Source organism: Leucopleurus acutus (genome assembly GCF_964270905.1).
Source record: "Leucopleurus acutus genome assembly, chromosome: 21".
In the NCBI taxonomy this organism is placed as follows: Eukaryota; Metazoa; Chordata; class Mammalia; order Artiodactyla; family Delphinidae; genus Leucopleurus; species Leucopleurus acutus.
This window is the reverse complement of record NC_139163.1, coordinates 33,574,790-33,591,355: the sequence shown is the minus strand read 5'-3', so window position 1 is coordinate 33,591,355 and position 16,566 is coordinate 33,574,790. Positions and strand designations below refer to the sequence as shown.

General features: G+C 39.3%; 1 protein-coding gene across 3 annotated transcripts in view; it reads right to left on the bottom strand.

Annotated features, from left to right (window-relative positions):
- HGSNAT (heparan-alpha-glucosaminide N-acetyltransferase) overlaps positions 1-16,566 on the bottom strand; it is a 45,668-nt gene that overhangs the window by 25,016 nt on the left and 4,086 nt on the right. For 2 of the 3 annotated variants that reach the window (XM_082863889.1, XM_082863890.1), the window contains exons 2-5: positions 13,187-13,302; positions 9,188-9,324; positions 8,849-8,970; positions 5,980-6,049 (exon numbers count right to left, since the gene is read on the bottom strand). In XM_082863889.1, coding sequence (XP_082720015.1) covers positions 5,980-6,049; positions 8,849-8,970; positions 9,188-9,324; positions 13,187-13,302 — 445 coding nt within the window. Of the gene's footprint in view, positions 1-5,472; positions 5,537-5,979; positions 6,050-8,848; positions 8,971-9,187; positions 9,325-13,186; positions 13,303-16,566 lie in introns of those variants that run through there. The other variant, XM_082863891.1, reaches the window with a different exon arrangement.

Below are 16,566 nucleotides of genomic sequence, written 5' to 3'. Positions count from 1 at the left end.
ATTAAAAGCAGCCAGGGAAAAGCAACAAATAACATACAGGGAATCCCCATAAGGTTAACAGCTGATTCTTCAGCAGAAACTCTGCAAACCAGAAGGGAGTGGCAGCACATATTCAAAGTGATGAAAGGGAAAAACCTACAACCAAGATTACTCTACCCAGCAAGGATCTCATTCAGATTCAACAGAGAAATTAAAACCTTTACAGACAAGCAAAAGCTAAGAGAATTCAGCACCACCAAACCAGCTTTACAACAAATGATAAAGGAACTTCTCTAGGCAGGAAACACAGAGATGGAAAAGACCTACCAAAACAAACCCAAAACAATTAAGAAAACGGTAATAGGAACATACATATCGATAATTACCTTGAATGTAAATGGATTAAATGCTCAAACCAAAAGACATAGACTGGCTGAATGAATACAAAAACAAGACCTGTATATACGTTGTCTGCAAGAGAACCCCTTCAGACCTAGGGGCACAAACAGACTGAAAGTGAGGGGATGGAAAAAGATAATCCATGCAAAAAGAAAACAAAAGAAAGCTGGAGTAGCAGTTCTCATATAAGACAAAATAGACTTTAAAATAAAGACTATGACAAGAGACAAAGAAGGACACTACATAATGATCAAGGGATCAATCCAAGAAGAAGATATAACAATTGTAAATATTTATGCACCCAACACAGGAGCACCTCAATACAGAAGGCAAATGCTAACAGCCATAAAAGGGGAAATCGACAGTAACACAATCATAGTGGGGGACTTTAACACCCCACTTTCACCCATGGACAGATCATCCAAAATGAAAATAAATAAGGAAACACAAGATTTAAATGACACATTAAACAAGATGGACTTAATTGATATTTATAGGACATTCCATCCCCAAACAACAGAGTACACTTTCTTCTCAAGTGCTCATGGAACATTCTCCAGGATAGACCATATCTTGGGTCAGAAATCAAGCCTTGGTAAATTTAAGAAAACTGAAATAGTATCAAGTATCTTTTCTGACCACAACACTATGAAACTAGATGTCAATTACAGGAAAAAAAACTAAAAAATACAAACACATGGAGAGTAAACAATACGCTACTAAATAACCAAGAGATCACTGAAGAAATCAAAGAGGAAATAAAAAAATATCTAGAAACAAATGACAATGAAAACACGATGATACAAAACCTATGGGATGCAGCAAAAGCAGTTCTAAGAGGGAATTTTAGAGCAATACAATCCTACCTGAAGAAACAAGAAAAATCTCAAATAAACAACCTAACCTTACACCTAAAGCAATTAGAGAAAGAAGAACAAAAAAAAGAAGACCCCAAAGTTAGCAGAAGGAAAGAAATCATAAAAATCAGATCAGAAATAAGTGAAAAAGAAATGAAGGAAACAACAGCAAAGATCAATAAAACTAAAGCTAGTTCTTTGAGAAGATAAACAAAATTGATAAACCATTAGCCAGACTCATCAAGAAAAAAACAGAGAAGACTCAAATCAACAGAATTAGACATGAAAAAGAACTAACACTGTAGAAATACAATGGCTTATGAGAGATTACTACAAGCAACTATATGCCAGTGAAATGGACAACATGGAGGAAATGGACAAATTCTTAAAAAGCAAGACCTTCCGAGGCTGAACCAGGAAGAAATAGAAAATACAAACAGATAAATCACAAGCACTGAAATTGAAACTGTGATTAAAACTCTTCCAACAAACAAAAGCCCAGGACCAGATGGCTTCACAGGCAAATTCTATCAAATATTTAGAGCAGAGCTAACACCTATCCTTCTCAAACTCTTCCAAAATATAGCAGAGGGAGGAACACTCCCAAACTCATTCTATGAGGCCACCATCACCCTGATACCAAAACCAGACAAAGATATCACAAAAAAAGAAAACTACAGGCCGATATCACTGATGAACATAGATGCAAAAATCCTCAACAAAATACTAGCAAACAGAATCCAACAGCACATTAAAAAGATCATACACCATGATCAAGTGGGGTTTACCCCAGGAATGCAAGGATTCTTCAATATACGCAAATCAGTCAATGTGACACACCATATTAACAAAATGAAGAATAAAAACCAGATGATAATATCAATAAACATAGAAAAAGCTTTTGACAAAATTCAACACCCATTTATGATAAAAACTCTCCAGAATGTAGGCACAGAGGGAACCTACATCAACATAATAAAGGCCATATATGACAAACCCACAGCCAACATTGTTCTCAATGGGGAAAAACTGAAACCATTTCCTCTAAGATCAGAAACAAGACAAGGTTGCCCACTCTCACCACTATTATTCAACATAGTTTTGGAAGTTTTAGCCACAGCAATCACAGAAGAAAAAGAAATAAAAGGAATCCAAATCAGAAAAGAAAAAGTAAAACTGTCACTGTTTGCAGATGTCATGATACTATACAGAGAGAATCCTAAAGATGCCACCAGAAAACTACTAGAGCTACTCAATGGATAAAAAATTAATGTACAGAAATCACTTGCATTCCTATATGCTAATGATGAAATATCTGAAAGAGAAATTAAGGAAACACTCCTATTTACCACTGCAAGGAAAAGAATAAAATACCTAGGAATAAACCTACCTAAGAAGATAAAAAACCTGTATGCAGAAAACTATAAGACACTGATGAAAGAAATTAAAGATGATACAAACGGAGGGAGAGATATACCATGTTCTTGGATTGGAAGAATCAACATTGTGAAAATGACTATACTACCCAAAGCAATCTACAGATTCAATGCAATCTCTATCAAACTACCAATTGCATTTTTCACAGAACTAGAAGAAAAAGTTGCACAATTTGTATGGAAACACAAAAGACCCCGAATAACCAAAGCAATCTTGAGAAAGAAAAATGGAGCTGGAGTAATCAGGCTCCCTGACTTCAGGCTATACTACAAAGCTATGGTAATCAAGACAGTGTGGTACTGGCACAAAAACTGAAATATAGATCAGTGGAACAGGATAGAAAGCCCAGAGATAAACTCATGTACATATGGTCACCTTATCTTTGATAAAGGCAGCAAGAGTATAAAATGGAGAAAAGACGGCCTCTTCAATAAGTGGTGCTGGGAAAACTGCACAGCTTCATGTAAAAGAATGAAATTAGAACACTCCGTAACACGATACACAAAAATAAACTCAAAATGGACTAAAGACTTAAATGTAAGACCAGACACTATAAAACTCTTCGAGGAAAACATAGGAAGAACACTTTATGACATAAATCACAGCAAGATCCTTTCTGACCCACCTCCTAGAGAAATGGAAATAAAAACAAAAGTAAACAAATGGGACCTAATGAAACTTAAAAGCTTTTGCACAGCAAAGGAAACTATAATCAAGATGAAAAGCCAACCCTCAGAATGGGAGAAAATATTTGCAAATGAAGCAACTGACAAAGGATTAATCTCCACAATTTACAAGCAGCTCATGCAACTCAATATCAAAAAAACAAACAACCCAATCCAAAAATGGGCAGAAGACCTAAGCAGACATTTCTCCAAAGAAGATATACAGGTGGCCAACAAACACATGAAAGGATGCTCAACATCACTAACCATTAGAGAAATGCAAATCAAAACTACAATGAGGTATCACTTCACACTGGTCAGAATGGTCATCATCAAAAAATCTACAAAGAATAAATGCTGGAGAGGGTGTGGAGAAAAGGGAACCCTCTTGCACTGTTGGTGGGAATGTAAATTGATACAGCCACTATGGAGAACAGTATGGAGGTTCCTTAAGAAACTAAAAACAGAATTACCATATGACCCAGCAATCCCACTCCTGGGCATATACCCTGAGAACACCATAATTCAAAAAAAGGCATGTACCACAGTGTTCATTGCAGCTCTATTTACAATAGCCAGGACATGGAAGCAACCTAAGTGTCCATCGACAGATGAATGGATAAAGAAGATGTGGCACATATACAAAATGTAATATTACTCAGCCATAAAAATAAACGAATTTGAGTTATTTGTAGTGAGGTGGATGGACCTAGAGTCTGTCATACAGAGTGAAGTAAGTCAGAAAGAGAAAAACAAATACCGTATGCTAACACATATATACGGAATCTAAAAAAAAAAGGTTCTGAAGAACCTAGGGGCAGGACAGGAATAAAGACGCAGATGTAGAGAATGGACTTGAGGACACGGGGAGGGGGAAAGGGTAAGCTGGGACGAAGTGAGAGAGTGGTATGGACTTATATACACTACCAAATATAAAATAGATAGCTAGTGGGAAGCAGCAGCATAGCACAGGGAGATCAGCTCGTGCTTTGTGACCACCTAGAGGAGTGGGATTGGGAGGGTTGGAGGGAGACGTAAGACGGAGGAGATATGGGGATATATGTATATGTATAGCTGATTCACTTAGTTATAAAGCAGAAACTAACACACCACTGTAAAGCAATTATACTCCAATAAAGATGTTAAAAAAAGAAAATGATAAGGACTCTTTATTTTTAAACATACTGCAATTCTATTACCTCATTAAGAATATTATCAATAATTCCTCAATATTGTCAAATAGCAAGTTCAATTTTCCTGTCTTTTTTACAGTTTAATTGCTCAAGTCAATATCCAAACATGTTCCATATACCCATTGCTTATATGTTTCATTTCTTTTTTCCCTTATAACTCAACTCCCATTTCTAGTTTATCCAGCACTAATAACATCACCATCACATGAAAAACTTGAAAACAGAACCATCTAAGGAAAGGTAAAAGAAGATATTTAAAAATTAAAATTAAAAAAAGCACTTATTTTCTTGTACATGCTTGTTCCCCAAGTGAAAAGGAGAAAGACGCTGTATTCTTACTACTTTTTCAGATTCTTTTCTGGTTCGGACAAATCTGAACTTCCCTGGGCTTCCATGGGCACACTGGAAAGTGATGGGGAAAGGTACAAGGCACTCTTGCTTTCCCCACAAGAGCTTTGTGCCCACAGGCTGCAAAGGGAGAATCACATGTAGAAGGAGTTTCAATTCCACAGTGGGGCAAGGTGGGATTCTTCTCTTTGCAAGAATCTGATATCAGCTATCTACCACTTTAAACATCATGTAATAGATACATTCACATCCAAAGCACCAAATGAAAACACTCTAATAAACTGGAAGACCATTTACATCTTATCACCAAAGTAATGCAACTCCTCTTTACGGATTGCACTCCATCCCTAAAGGGTCAGAGTGATAAACTCCCCAAAGGTGCAGGATTTCCCCAAGCTAGCAGGTTTTTTCTTCCAATTTGGATCTGGCTCACCAATAAAATCTCATGGTCTTTCCTGAGACCGTAACCAGCTGAGCATGTGAAAATTCAATCTTATTCCTTTTAAGAGGAAAGACCTCTCCTTGGCAAGGTGACGTACCAGGCCTGGGTCTACTTTACTTTCTTTTCCTTCTGCAGTCCGCAAATCCACTCACCAGAATCGTTGTTTACCAGGCAGGAGAAGGAATCCCCTCTCCAAGCTGGCCGACCCTAACCAAGGGAGAGTCCACCCTGAGGTCGGAGGTCCCCACCGCAGGAGCTGGGAAGCTGGACCAGAGGCGTGGCCTCTGGGTTCAGAGCCAAGAGGAGGAAGACATCAGTGTGGCAGCACCTCCCAAGCCCATCACAGGCCTCTTCCATGCGCTATGTGGCAGGATGTGAGAGTCTGTCAGGAAATAATGATTGCTCAAGTATTTTCTTCTACATCTTCAGCCACGTGGGAGAATTGAAGGCAGAGAGCCATTCGCACTAGGTTATTATTTCCCTGAAGTCAGGGACCATCTCTTATTTGACACTGAATCCCTAATGCCTAGGACTACACTGGGCACGGTGGACACAGTAAGTTTTCATTTAATCCAGGAATAATGGTCAAAGTACCCTTTCTGAATACAGTTATTCTGTATTCTATTTTCCCCAGTGTGCCCCCCCCAACGCCTGCTTACCTCAGCGCGAACCTTAGAAAGGACACCACAATGATGAGCACCAGGCCGACAAGGAATGCAATACTCACGGCTGCAAAAATAAAGAAACGTATCATCACCAAAAGCTGTCATCACAGTGAATCAGTAAATGAAAAATGCAAACAATATGAAAAAGAATGTATATATACGTATAACTGAATCACTTTGCTGTATAGTAGAAATTAACACAACATTGTAAATCAACTATACTTCAGTAAAACAAATTTTAAAATTAAAAAAAGAAAAAGGGGACTTCTCTGGTGGCGCAGTGGTTAAGAGTCCGCCTGCCGATGCAGGGGACACGGGTTCGTGCCCCGGTCCGGGAAGATCCCACATGTTGCGGAGTGCCTGGGCCCGTGAGCCATGGCCGCTGAGCCTACACGTCCGGAGCCTGTGCTCCGCAACGGGAGAGGCCACAACAGTGAGAGGCCCGCATACCGCAAAAAAAAAAAAAAGAAAAAGGCAAACAAATAAAAATGGAAACGTACGAAGGAAAAGCCTATATCCTTATGTGAAATTTCTTATTAACAACTGATAATACTCTTCATGAGGGAAGCGCTAATTTTCATCATGAAAAATATCAAACATACACAAAAGTACAGAGAACTGTACAATAAACCCACATATAGCTGTCACCTAGATTCTAGAACATCAAACATTGCCACTCTTGCTTCATCTACTACTACTGCTCACCCTTTTTTTTTTTCCACCTGAAGTGTTTTAAGCAAATCCCAGACATCAAACTATTTCATTCCCACATCTTCAGGATGTATCTCTATGTACATCATGCAGTTCTCACGTGACCCCCTGAGGAGGACACTGTATCTCTTCTGTAGGACGCTACCGAAGACACACGGCCTCTTCTGGGTCACAAGAAGGCAGCAAGCAAACCGAAGTAACAAAATAACTGGCCAGTCCTCTTCAAAAATGTCAAGGTCGTGAAAGACCAAGAAAGGCTGATTAGAGGCCATGAGGTTAGATTAGAGGAGGCCTGGGAGACCTGATCACTAAATGCTCTGTGGGACCCTGGACACAAAACGGACACAAGTAGGACAACTGGAGAAATCTGAGAACTCCGCAGCTCAGTTAATAGCGCTGTGTGCATGACATTCCTGGTTTCAATCACTGTACATGGAATCACTGTACTGTGATTATATAGTTTAGGGGCTTAGGGAAGCTGAGTGAAGGGTATATGGAAACCCTGTTTTGCAACGTTTCTGTGAGTCTAAAACTATTTCAAAATTAAAAGTTTCTTAAGAATGGACCTTTTGCTGTATAAGCACAACGTCATACAAAATTAATAATTCCCTGGCTAACACTGAGTCCATATTCAAATTTTTCTCGTTGCCTCGAAAATGTGTGTTGTACTCCATGTGTTCAAATCAGGATCCAAGCAAGGCTCGCATCTTGCCTGCATTGTTAACGTGCCTTAAGCTCCATGCATTGGTCCACAGCCACTGACTTGATTTACACGAGGCTGGCTGTCTCCTATCAGGGCATCTCATTCGCGGTCTAGATCTGCCAGGACCCCTCGCCTGGTGTCACTGAACTTGCTCCTCTATCCTCTGTGCGTTCTATAAATGGGAAGTTAGCTGTAAAGCCTTGGCCGAGAAGTCCCACTTCTCCGGCAGGAACGCGTCGCAGGTGCTGTGTCTTTCCCACCACGTCCCATCAGGAACACCTCCTGCTTCAGACCTTGTGCCCGATGCCCGCGTTCAGCTGGTGAAGGCCTGTCCCCTCCCGTGTAAAGTTCCCCTTTCGTTGGATGGTTCCATCCACTCATGGCTTTTGCCTAAATCAGTAACTTCAATGGGCATTGCAAAATATTCTGCCACATTATTAGCTGGATTCCTTCTCTAAAGAATTTACCCTCATCACCTAGGACTATTTCGTTACCCTAAGATATAGTGAAAACAGGAAAGACAGGAGAGATGATCCTGCCTTCACCAGGATCATCAGTTAACACCAGGTGTCCTTGTTACCCTCAAAGGCAACCAAAATATTGTTTTTGTTGGGGGCCTTGTGCTTTTTAGCTTCATAGTGAACTCACTGGTTTTTGTATGTGCAACGTGTTTCCGTCAATTACATTCATTATTCTTTTAATGATTAAATCATCCCGCGTTGACTCTTTCACATTGGCTCTTACCAGTGTTCTTCTGACAGTCTTCAACAGCGTCACTGTGGACAGTACTTATTGTTGGAACAGCCCCAGGGATTCCTGATACTATCTACTGGGGGCTTGGAGGGACAGATTTTCTCCAGTGGAGTTATTAGAGAACGAATGATCCCTCCTGAACCCAAGGGGACCTCTGGACAGTCAGAGACACATACAGGAAACACTGTACCCTAAATCCTAAAACAAAGAAAGACACCTGACAGTCAACTGTCTTATTTCTAGTTTCTTTCCACTGCATTAATTTTTTTGGCTTATTTATACTTCATAATACAGTAAATAACAACTATGAGAATATGTTGATACATCAAATAATTTTTTGTATGTCACATAATTTTCTTAGTCTACACCAATGACACAATAAATATATTATAAATATGCCATAACTGAGACAGACAACCTATAATCCAGGATTTAAATTACCCGAAATGTCGCAAACAGTACTCAAAAAGTAAAACCGTTGAAAATGCAAATTTACCAAGAGGGACTTCCCTGGTGGTCCAGTGGTTGAGACTCTGTGCTCCCAGTGCAGGGGGCCCAGGTTTGATCCCTGGTCAGAGAACTAGATTCCACATGCATGCTGCAACTAAGGAGCCTGCGTGCTACAACTAAGACCTGGAGCAGCCAAATAAATAAATATTTTTAAAAAATAAAAATCAATCAAGAGCATGTACGTACGAAGGTTACTGTCAACTGGCTTCTCATTAACGACCAGGTCACACGCAATTTCATTGACTCCATCGTGGGTGTGCTTTACCAAGAGAGAATAGTTTCCAAATTCCCCAAATTTGTATTCCAGCCTACAAAGATTAGGGAAAATGAAGAAACATCATTAGGTTAGGAAATAAGCAGTTGGATGTTGGTAATGTCACCCAGGCAGAGTGACAGGCATTCCTGGGTGCAGATCAGGGAAGACACAGAAAGATATTTTGAGAGAAGAAGCTAAAAACCAAACAGGAAAAAAATAGTAGAGAGAAAGTACAGGTGTCAGTAGGTCACATCATAGCAGGTACGAACCTACAAACTTGCTTCTCCTCCGCAGTGTCATTAAGCTGCAGGATGGATCCGTGCTGGGTGCTCACAGCCACAGCCTCAATGCTGGGCTCCCCGGGTTTCCTGCTCTGGGAGACGTCAACCAGGACCTGGAGCAGGCACTACACGATCCAAGCACAGGCCAGGTGTTAGGGGTTTGACAGTCTGTGGTTGCTGGGTATCCAACTGAAGACCTGAGATAACTTTTCCTTCATGCTTATAGAAAACTTTTACACTTCAATAATTTAGGTAAAATTTGCCTACATAACTAGGTGTTGCTATGGAACTACATAATCTTTATTCATAGGTACATTCTTCACATAATTAACAAATACAGCATCCCTTTAATCTTGCATTCTATGGTTTTATTTAATATTATTTAACAAATAAACTTCCATGATTCTACCTAATTTGCATATTTATGATTTTTAATGGTTGCATTATATTCCATCAAATACTATCGCTATGAATACTTAGGGTGCTTTCAAAGCTCGTTTTATCTTTTTGTATATAACTTATATAAATTATATTGTTTTGGAAGATACATAATTTAATTATATGATATATAATAATATAAATCTACTTATATTTATAATTTATATAAATTATATTGTTTTAAAAGATCTACACATGATGTTCTTATTCCTTTAAATTCTTTCCCTAAGACAAACTTCCAAAACTGAGATTACTGGATTAAAAAAATAATCATTTTAATGGTTCTTGTTACACGTGGCCAAATAGCACTCACATAAGAACAATTACAATAGATTTATTTCTCATCAGCCTTACCAGGACTTCATATCATTCTTCCTTTTGTTCAGGTACTAGGTGTTTATGATACCACAGCATTAAGATTACATTTTAAATTAGAAGTAGATTAAATAATTCAATTTTCTTTTGCTCTTTTATGTTCCTTATGGTGTGAACCACCTGGTAGACACTCAATTCCCTCAAACAGAATCTTAGAAATCTGTCCTCGTACACTGTAACATGAAACTTCTAACTCTCTCAAACGCTTCCCCACTCTAGTGCTTTCATCTTATTATGTTGTTGTTTTTAAAGTTTTACAGAGTCATACTACTCTGGTTTGTTATTTCTTCTATGGCTTCATGAGTTTAACAATGTATTCTGCATTTTTTAGTATTTGTTAAATTTGTGGGTTTTGTTTTTTTTTACTTGAATCCACTTGGGGTATTTGATAGATGGTATCCCATAATTCTAAATACCTTTCCCATGGTTTTAGCTGTTAAATTCTTACGTAAATTAGATTCTACTTCTTATACTTCGTTTGGCCCGTTGGTCTTCATTTATCTTTTTTGGCTACGTTCATGACCGTGCTCTGTGATACTTCTTATCCGGTACAGCAAGTCTCCGTACCATCTGTTCTCCTTTTGGGCCATCCTCTGATTCTCTTGCACACTTACTTTTTCATAGACATTTTCGAATTATTTTTATGCAGCTTCTATAAAGTATCCACAAGCAATTGTGTTGAATGTATAAACTAATTTGGGAAGTATTGTCATTTTTCCTACACTTAGGTGTCACATCAGCGTGCATTGGCTATTTCTCCATTTAGCCTATAATTTTCCCATTAAAATTTTATCATTGTCCATATATATGACCTCTTATAGATTCCTCAAGATGAAAATATAAGTCATCATAAATCTCTCAATATGCCAACTTATTCTACCTGATAATTTATTTAAGATTTTTACACCCACATTAATTAGAAAGACTGACCTGCATTTTCTGTCATGTCTTGGCTAGATTTTAAGATCAACACCCTGCAGAATGAATCAGATACCAAGACATCATTTTTTTTATTGTTGTTATATTTAGGGTCAGTTTATATAGATTAAGAATTATTTATTATTTGAAAATGACCTATTTTTAGGTAGAGAAATTCATTACAACTCTCCAGATTTCTTAATCAGTTGCTGATCTATTTATATCCTCAATTTCTTGAATCAATCTTCATATTATATTTTTTGAAGGAAATCAACCAATTTTTGTACTATAAATTGATCAGTCTTAACTGTTCATTGGACCATAATTATTTCAATTTCTGTTGACATATAATTGCTAATTTTATTAATTTCCATTGTTCCCTTAAATGTATCAATAATTTATCAATTGTGTGACTTTTATTTATTTTTTAATTTTTCAAATTTTTATTGGAGTATTGTTGATTTACAATGCTGTGTTATAGTTTTCAGGTGTACAGCAAAGTGAATCAGTTACACATATACATATATCCACTCTTTTTCTTTGTTTAGGTTCTTTTCCCATATAGGCCATTACAGAGTATGTGTGACTTTTATTTTAGAAAACCATCTCTTGGCTCATTCTTATTCCCATTTTTTTTCTCATTTTGCAGTTTCCATAGTTATTGTTTTTATTGCTTCCTTTTTTCTTGTTTGGATGATGACACTGCTTTCCAAGACCTTGAGATCCTTACTCAGTAGCTTTTCATTTCCCCTTTTCTTCCTGATTAACATAAAGCAGGATCCAGAAAGGAAAGCGGACACACTCTGAAGCTAGACTGAGGGGTGAGGACCCCAGCGCTGCCACGTGACAGCGGGGGGACCTGGGATAAAGTCACTTCCCTGCTCTTAATCTCAGCATCACCATCTGCAGAATCCAGGTATTTCCTGGATTGCTGTGAGGATTAAATGAGATATAACGTATCTAAAACAGAGCAGGCCCTCAGTAAACAGCAGCTGCAACTTGTATTAACATTATCTTTACTGTTAGAAACATTTAGACACAAATTTTCATAAGAATTGCTTTGGCCAGGTCAAAGATTTTTCTATGACATTTACGTCTGTATTCTCTCTCCTATTAGTATTTTTTTGTCATGCAGAGGTAGGAAATTGCAGAAAGTATAATCTCTGCCGTTTGTGTTTAGTCTCGTTTGACAACACATGATTGATGTTTTGTTAAATACATTACAGATATTTTTGAAGTTATTGATTTTTTCCTACTTAATTTAAGGTCCTTTTAGGTCCCTCTTGTGATAAGCCTTTTCTTGGTCTTGACCTACCTTTTTAATATTACCAATGTTCTGTGTTTCACTTAACTTTACAGGAGGTGTCATGTACTGCTCCATCGTCTTCTAGCTGATACCCACACTGGGGACTTTTAAAATTTGTTTTCTTTCTTCAAAAGCTATTTACACTAAACAGGTCACTATCCATTAAAAGTCCTCCTCTGAAGGTGGTACATTGGAGCTCTCAATCTGGAAGTAAAGACTATTTCATTTTCCATGGAAGAATAGCAAACATGGAAGGTCTAGCATAGGAGCAACGCCTTCAGATAAAAGCCTTTATCATCAGAAGGGCCTCAGCGTAAGCGTCCTGTGGCCCTCACCGCCCCGCCCCCCGCCGTGTCTCACTCCTTCCTTCTCTGGTCCAGCAGGAGGGTTATGCAGTGGGCAGAGGAGCCGAAACACGCCTATCACTTCAGGCTTCATGAGGGATCAAACTGAATGGACTCCGAAAGGGAGTGTGAATATCCTGCTGAGACCCCATCCTAGTGCATCACCCTCTGCAACTTGAAACCAGTGATGCGGCTGCCCTGTCACACGCTAGGCCCCTTGATTAATGGCTCTGAGGGTACAGGCTATAAGAGGTGGCAGAAATGAGCAAGTGGCCCGGATCTGGTTTATGCTCTTATTGTGGAATGAAAGAATGCTTGTCACATTAAAAAAAAAAAAAGAAAAACAAAAAAACCATGTCTATCAATTTTGCTCATCACAGAAACTGGTTTGAAAAAGATGGGCAGGGAAACGATAAAAAAGGGATGCTGCCCATTGCTAGGCATCCTCCGTGATGGAATTTCTTCTGAGTCTTTGTCTAGCCTGTTTGTTTCCTCACCTGTAAAGCTGAGGCTAACATGTGAAGGGCTTCAGGTCTGACAGCACTGGGGCCATATCAAACCAGCCCCAAAAGCAAACACAACTGTGAGCAAGCACGCAGCACCTACATGATAACAGCGGTCGAAATTCCAGTAGATGGTCAGGTTTGTCCCAGGCAGTTCATTATGGATGAGCAGCAGAGCCTGGTCCATCTTCAGCTCCAAGTGCCTTTTTTTCCCTAAGTCTGGTAAGAATTAGGAAAAAAAAAAAAAGAAAAAGAAAAACTAGAAACCTGAAAGATGTGTCAGAGACAAAGTGCATCACAGTGGAAAGTGGCTTCTCGGGAACGCTTCTTAAACGCCTGGAGTCTCTCGTCCCTCATGCCGTGTCCACACGGATGTGCACGTGCACACACGCACCCAGTTCCCTTCCACACACATGCCTCTACTACAAACAAGGATTCAATCAACACCATTCGCATCTCCAATCACCAAGTACTAAGGTGTGAGGGGCACCAAGTTTAGTTGTTTCCATGCAACTTCTATTTGATAATATAACAACCTCATGAGCTAGGTATTTTCTCCATCCTACGGATGAAGAAATTAAGGCCCACAAAAATTACATAACTGCCCATGGCCACAGAGGTTTTCAGTAAAATCATTGACATGAACCCAATCTGCGTGATTCCGAAGCTCCAACTTTCCTGGCCCACATCACTCAGCTCTGAGCTGGGATGGGCAGCTCTTAAGACCTGCAGGACCCCAGACTAGGGAGTCAGGACGCGCAGAGCAGCAGTGTTCCTGGGGGATCTGCACGCCCTTTACAGTCCGAGAAGCTCTGCCTGATGTCACTTTTGTTTGGAGTTCTGCATCTCCTGGTTTCCATGGCAGACGTGAGGCGGGGAAGGAGAGAGGGTAAGTCTGAAGGGCAGAAAGAGCCACTGCTCCATATTCCCTGGGCTTAGAGCTCATCACTTTACCAGATGCTCTCAGGGTACCATAAGGATGATGCATCTTCTACCTTTCAGTCTGCCAATTTGGTAGGAAAACAGTGAACTATTATTGGCTAAAGTTAAAGCAAAGTGTTTCATCCAGATCAACTAGGCCATTTATATCTGTTATATTATATGAAAGAGAAATCACCATCTAGCTTCTAGGCAAAAGAAAAAAAGGGAAACTTTCTTTAATGTTTTATTTTATACTGGAGTCTAGTTGATTTACAATGTTGTGTTAGTTTCAGATGTAGAGCAAAGCGATTCCATTATACATATACATATATCCATTCTTTATTTTTTTAATTTATTTATTTGGTTGCACCGGGTCTTAGTTGTGGCAGGCGGCCTCCTTAGTTGCAGCTCGCCAGCTCCTTAGTTGCAGCACGTGGGCTCCTCAGTTGTGGCAGGTGGGCTCCTTAGTTGTGGCATGTGAACTCTTACTTGCGGCATGCATGTGGGATCTAGTTCCCTGACCAGGGATCGAACCCAGGCCCCCTGCATTGGGAGCACAGAGTCTTATCCACTGCGCCACCAGGGAAGTCCCCATATATCCATTCTTTTTAAGATTCTTTTCCCATGTAGCCTATTACAGAATACTGAGTCCCCTGTACTACACAGTAGGGCCTTGTTAATTATCTATTATATATACATATATATAGTAGTGCGTATATGTTAATCCCAAACTCCTAATTTATTCCTCCCCACACACATTTCCCCTTTGGTAACCATAAGTTTGTTTTCAAAGTTTGTGAGTCTATTTTTGTTTTGTAAATAAGTTCATTTGTATCATTTATTTTTAGATTCCACATATAAGTGATATCATATGATATTTGTCTTTGTCTGACTTACTTCACTTAGTATGATAATCTCTAGCTGCATCCATGTTGATGCAAATAGCATTATTTCATTCTTTTTTATGGCTGAGTAATACTCCACTGTATATATATACCACATCTTCTTTATCCATTCCTCTGTTGATGGACATTTAGGTTGCTTCCATGTCCTGGCTATTGTAAATAGTGCTGCAATGAACATTGGGGTGCATGTGTCTTTTCAAATTATGTTTTTTTCCAGATATATGCCCAGGAGTGGGATTGCTGGATCATATGGTAGCTCTATTTTTAGTTTTTTAAGGAACCTCCATACTGTTCTCCACAGTGGTTGTAACAATTTACATTCCCACCAACAGTGTAAGGGTTAAGGGAAACTATTTAATAACACAACCAGAAAGGTAATAATCTAGCCTCTTTTATTTTGTAATATGAAAGCTTAATTCAGGGCTCCCCGGTACCTCATCTGGTTAATTCAGAAAATTCTTCACTGCAGCCAGCCTAAATCCCTCATTTTTAGCGTTCATCCTAATTTACCCTTATTTAGCTCTCAGTGAAGACAAAACACAGAGTATATAACTTTTAATAATCTACTGAGGCTTTTTTCCCCTTCCAGGCTAAACAAAGCTTTATCAATCACTTTTTCTGTTCTTTGGTCGCCCTGTGGCGAGCGGCCAGCAGAAGCAGCGTTTGAGACCAGGAGTATAACATGGTGGGTTAAGTGTGTGGACTCCATGTTGGGCCAACTTGAATCTGGACCCCACCCTGCCTCAGCATCCTCATCAGTAAATTAGGGGTCATAACAGTGTGTGCTTCGGAGGATTGCTGGGGAGGCTAAAATTGATAACACAAGCAAAGTGCTTGACAGAGAACCTCAAACAAAGTAAGTGTTAGACAAATGATGATTATAATGACCTGGGCCACATCCAACCAATGCAGGGGACAAGAGGGGCTTCGTCAGAATCAGGAACATGTGGTTAAATATTTTGAAAAGTTGTTTCTTCTCTTTTCATTTAACCTTATTTCCAATTTTCCCCCATTCCCCTTTTGTCCAATTATAAGAAATGATGCCATATCCTATATAAATATGGCGCTATAGACATCTGAAAATCAACATGCTCTTCTTTCAACATAGTTCCTTAAGAATGAACTTCCAGGAGTGAAATTTTCAATCAAAAATAGCTTTTTAAATAGTTTTTGATATGTTTAGCCAAATTCCTCTCCCAATTTAGCTGTGCCGGTTTATAAAGACAACTGTGGTGTTCATCGGCTCCCAGGTGACACCGAAAACGACACACTTACTGTGCTCCAGGTCCCAACAGCCTCGTGAAACAGCTGCTGGTGTCTCCAGCCTCCGGATGAGGTATGGGAGGCCTGGAGAGGTCACCCACCAGACTGACTCACCAGTCTGGCCAGCACCTAACCTCTATGCTCCCAGTCTCCTGAGACTAAGCAGATCTGTTCCCTAGCAGCTGGGCCAGTTTAATTTTTTCCCTTGCATTTTAGCCCGATGTATAGAAAATATAATTTCCTTATTATTTTAGTTCTGAACTGACAATTAGCAGTTCGAACATGTTTTCCAAATGTTGACTATCAGTACTTTCCTTTCATGTGAATTGTTGGAATGTTTATTTAACCACTTAGCCCCTGTGATATTAAATCCTTTGTCATACTTGTCATAATG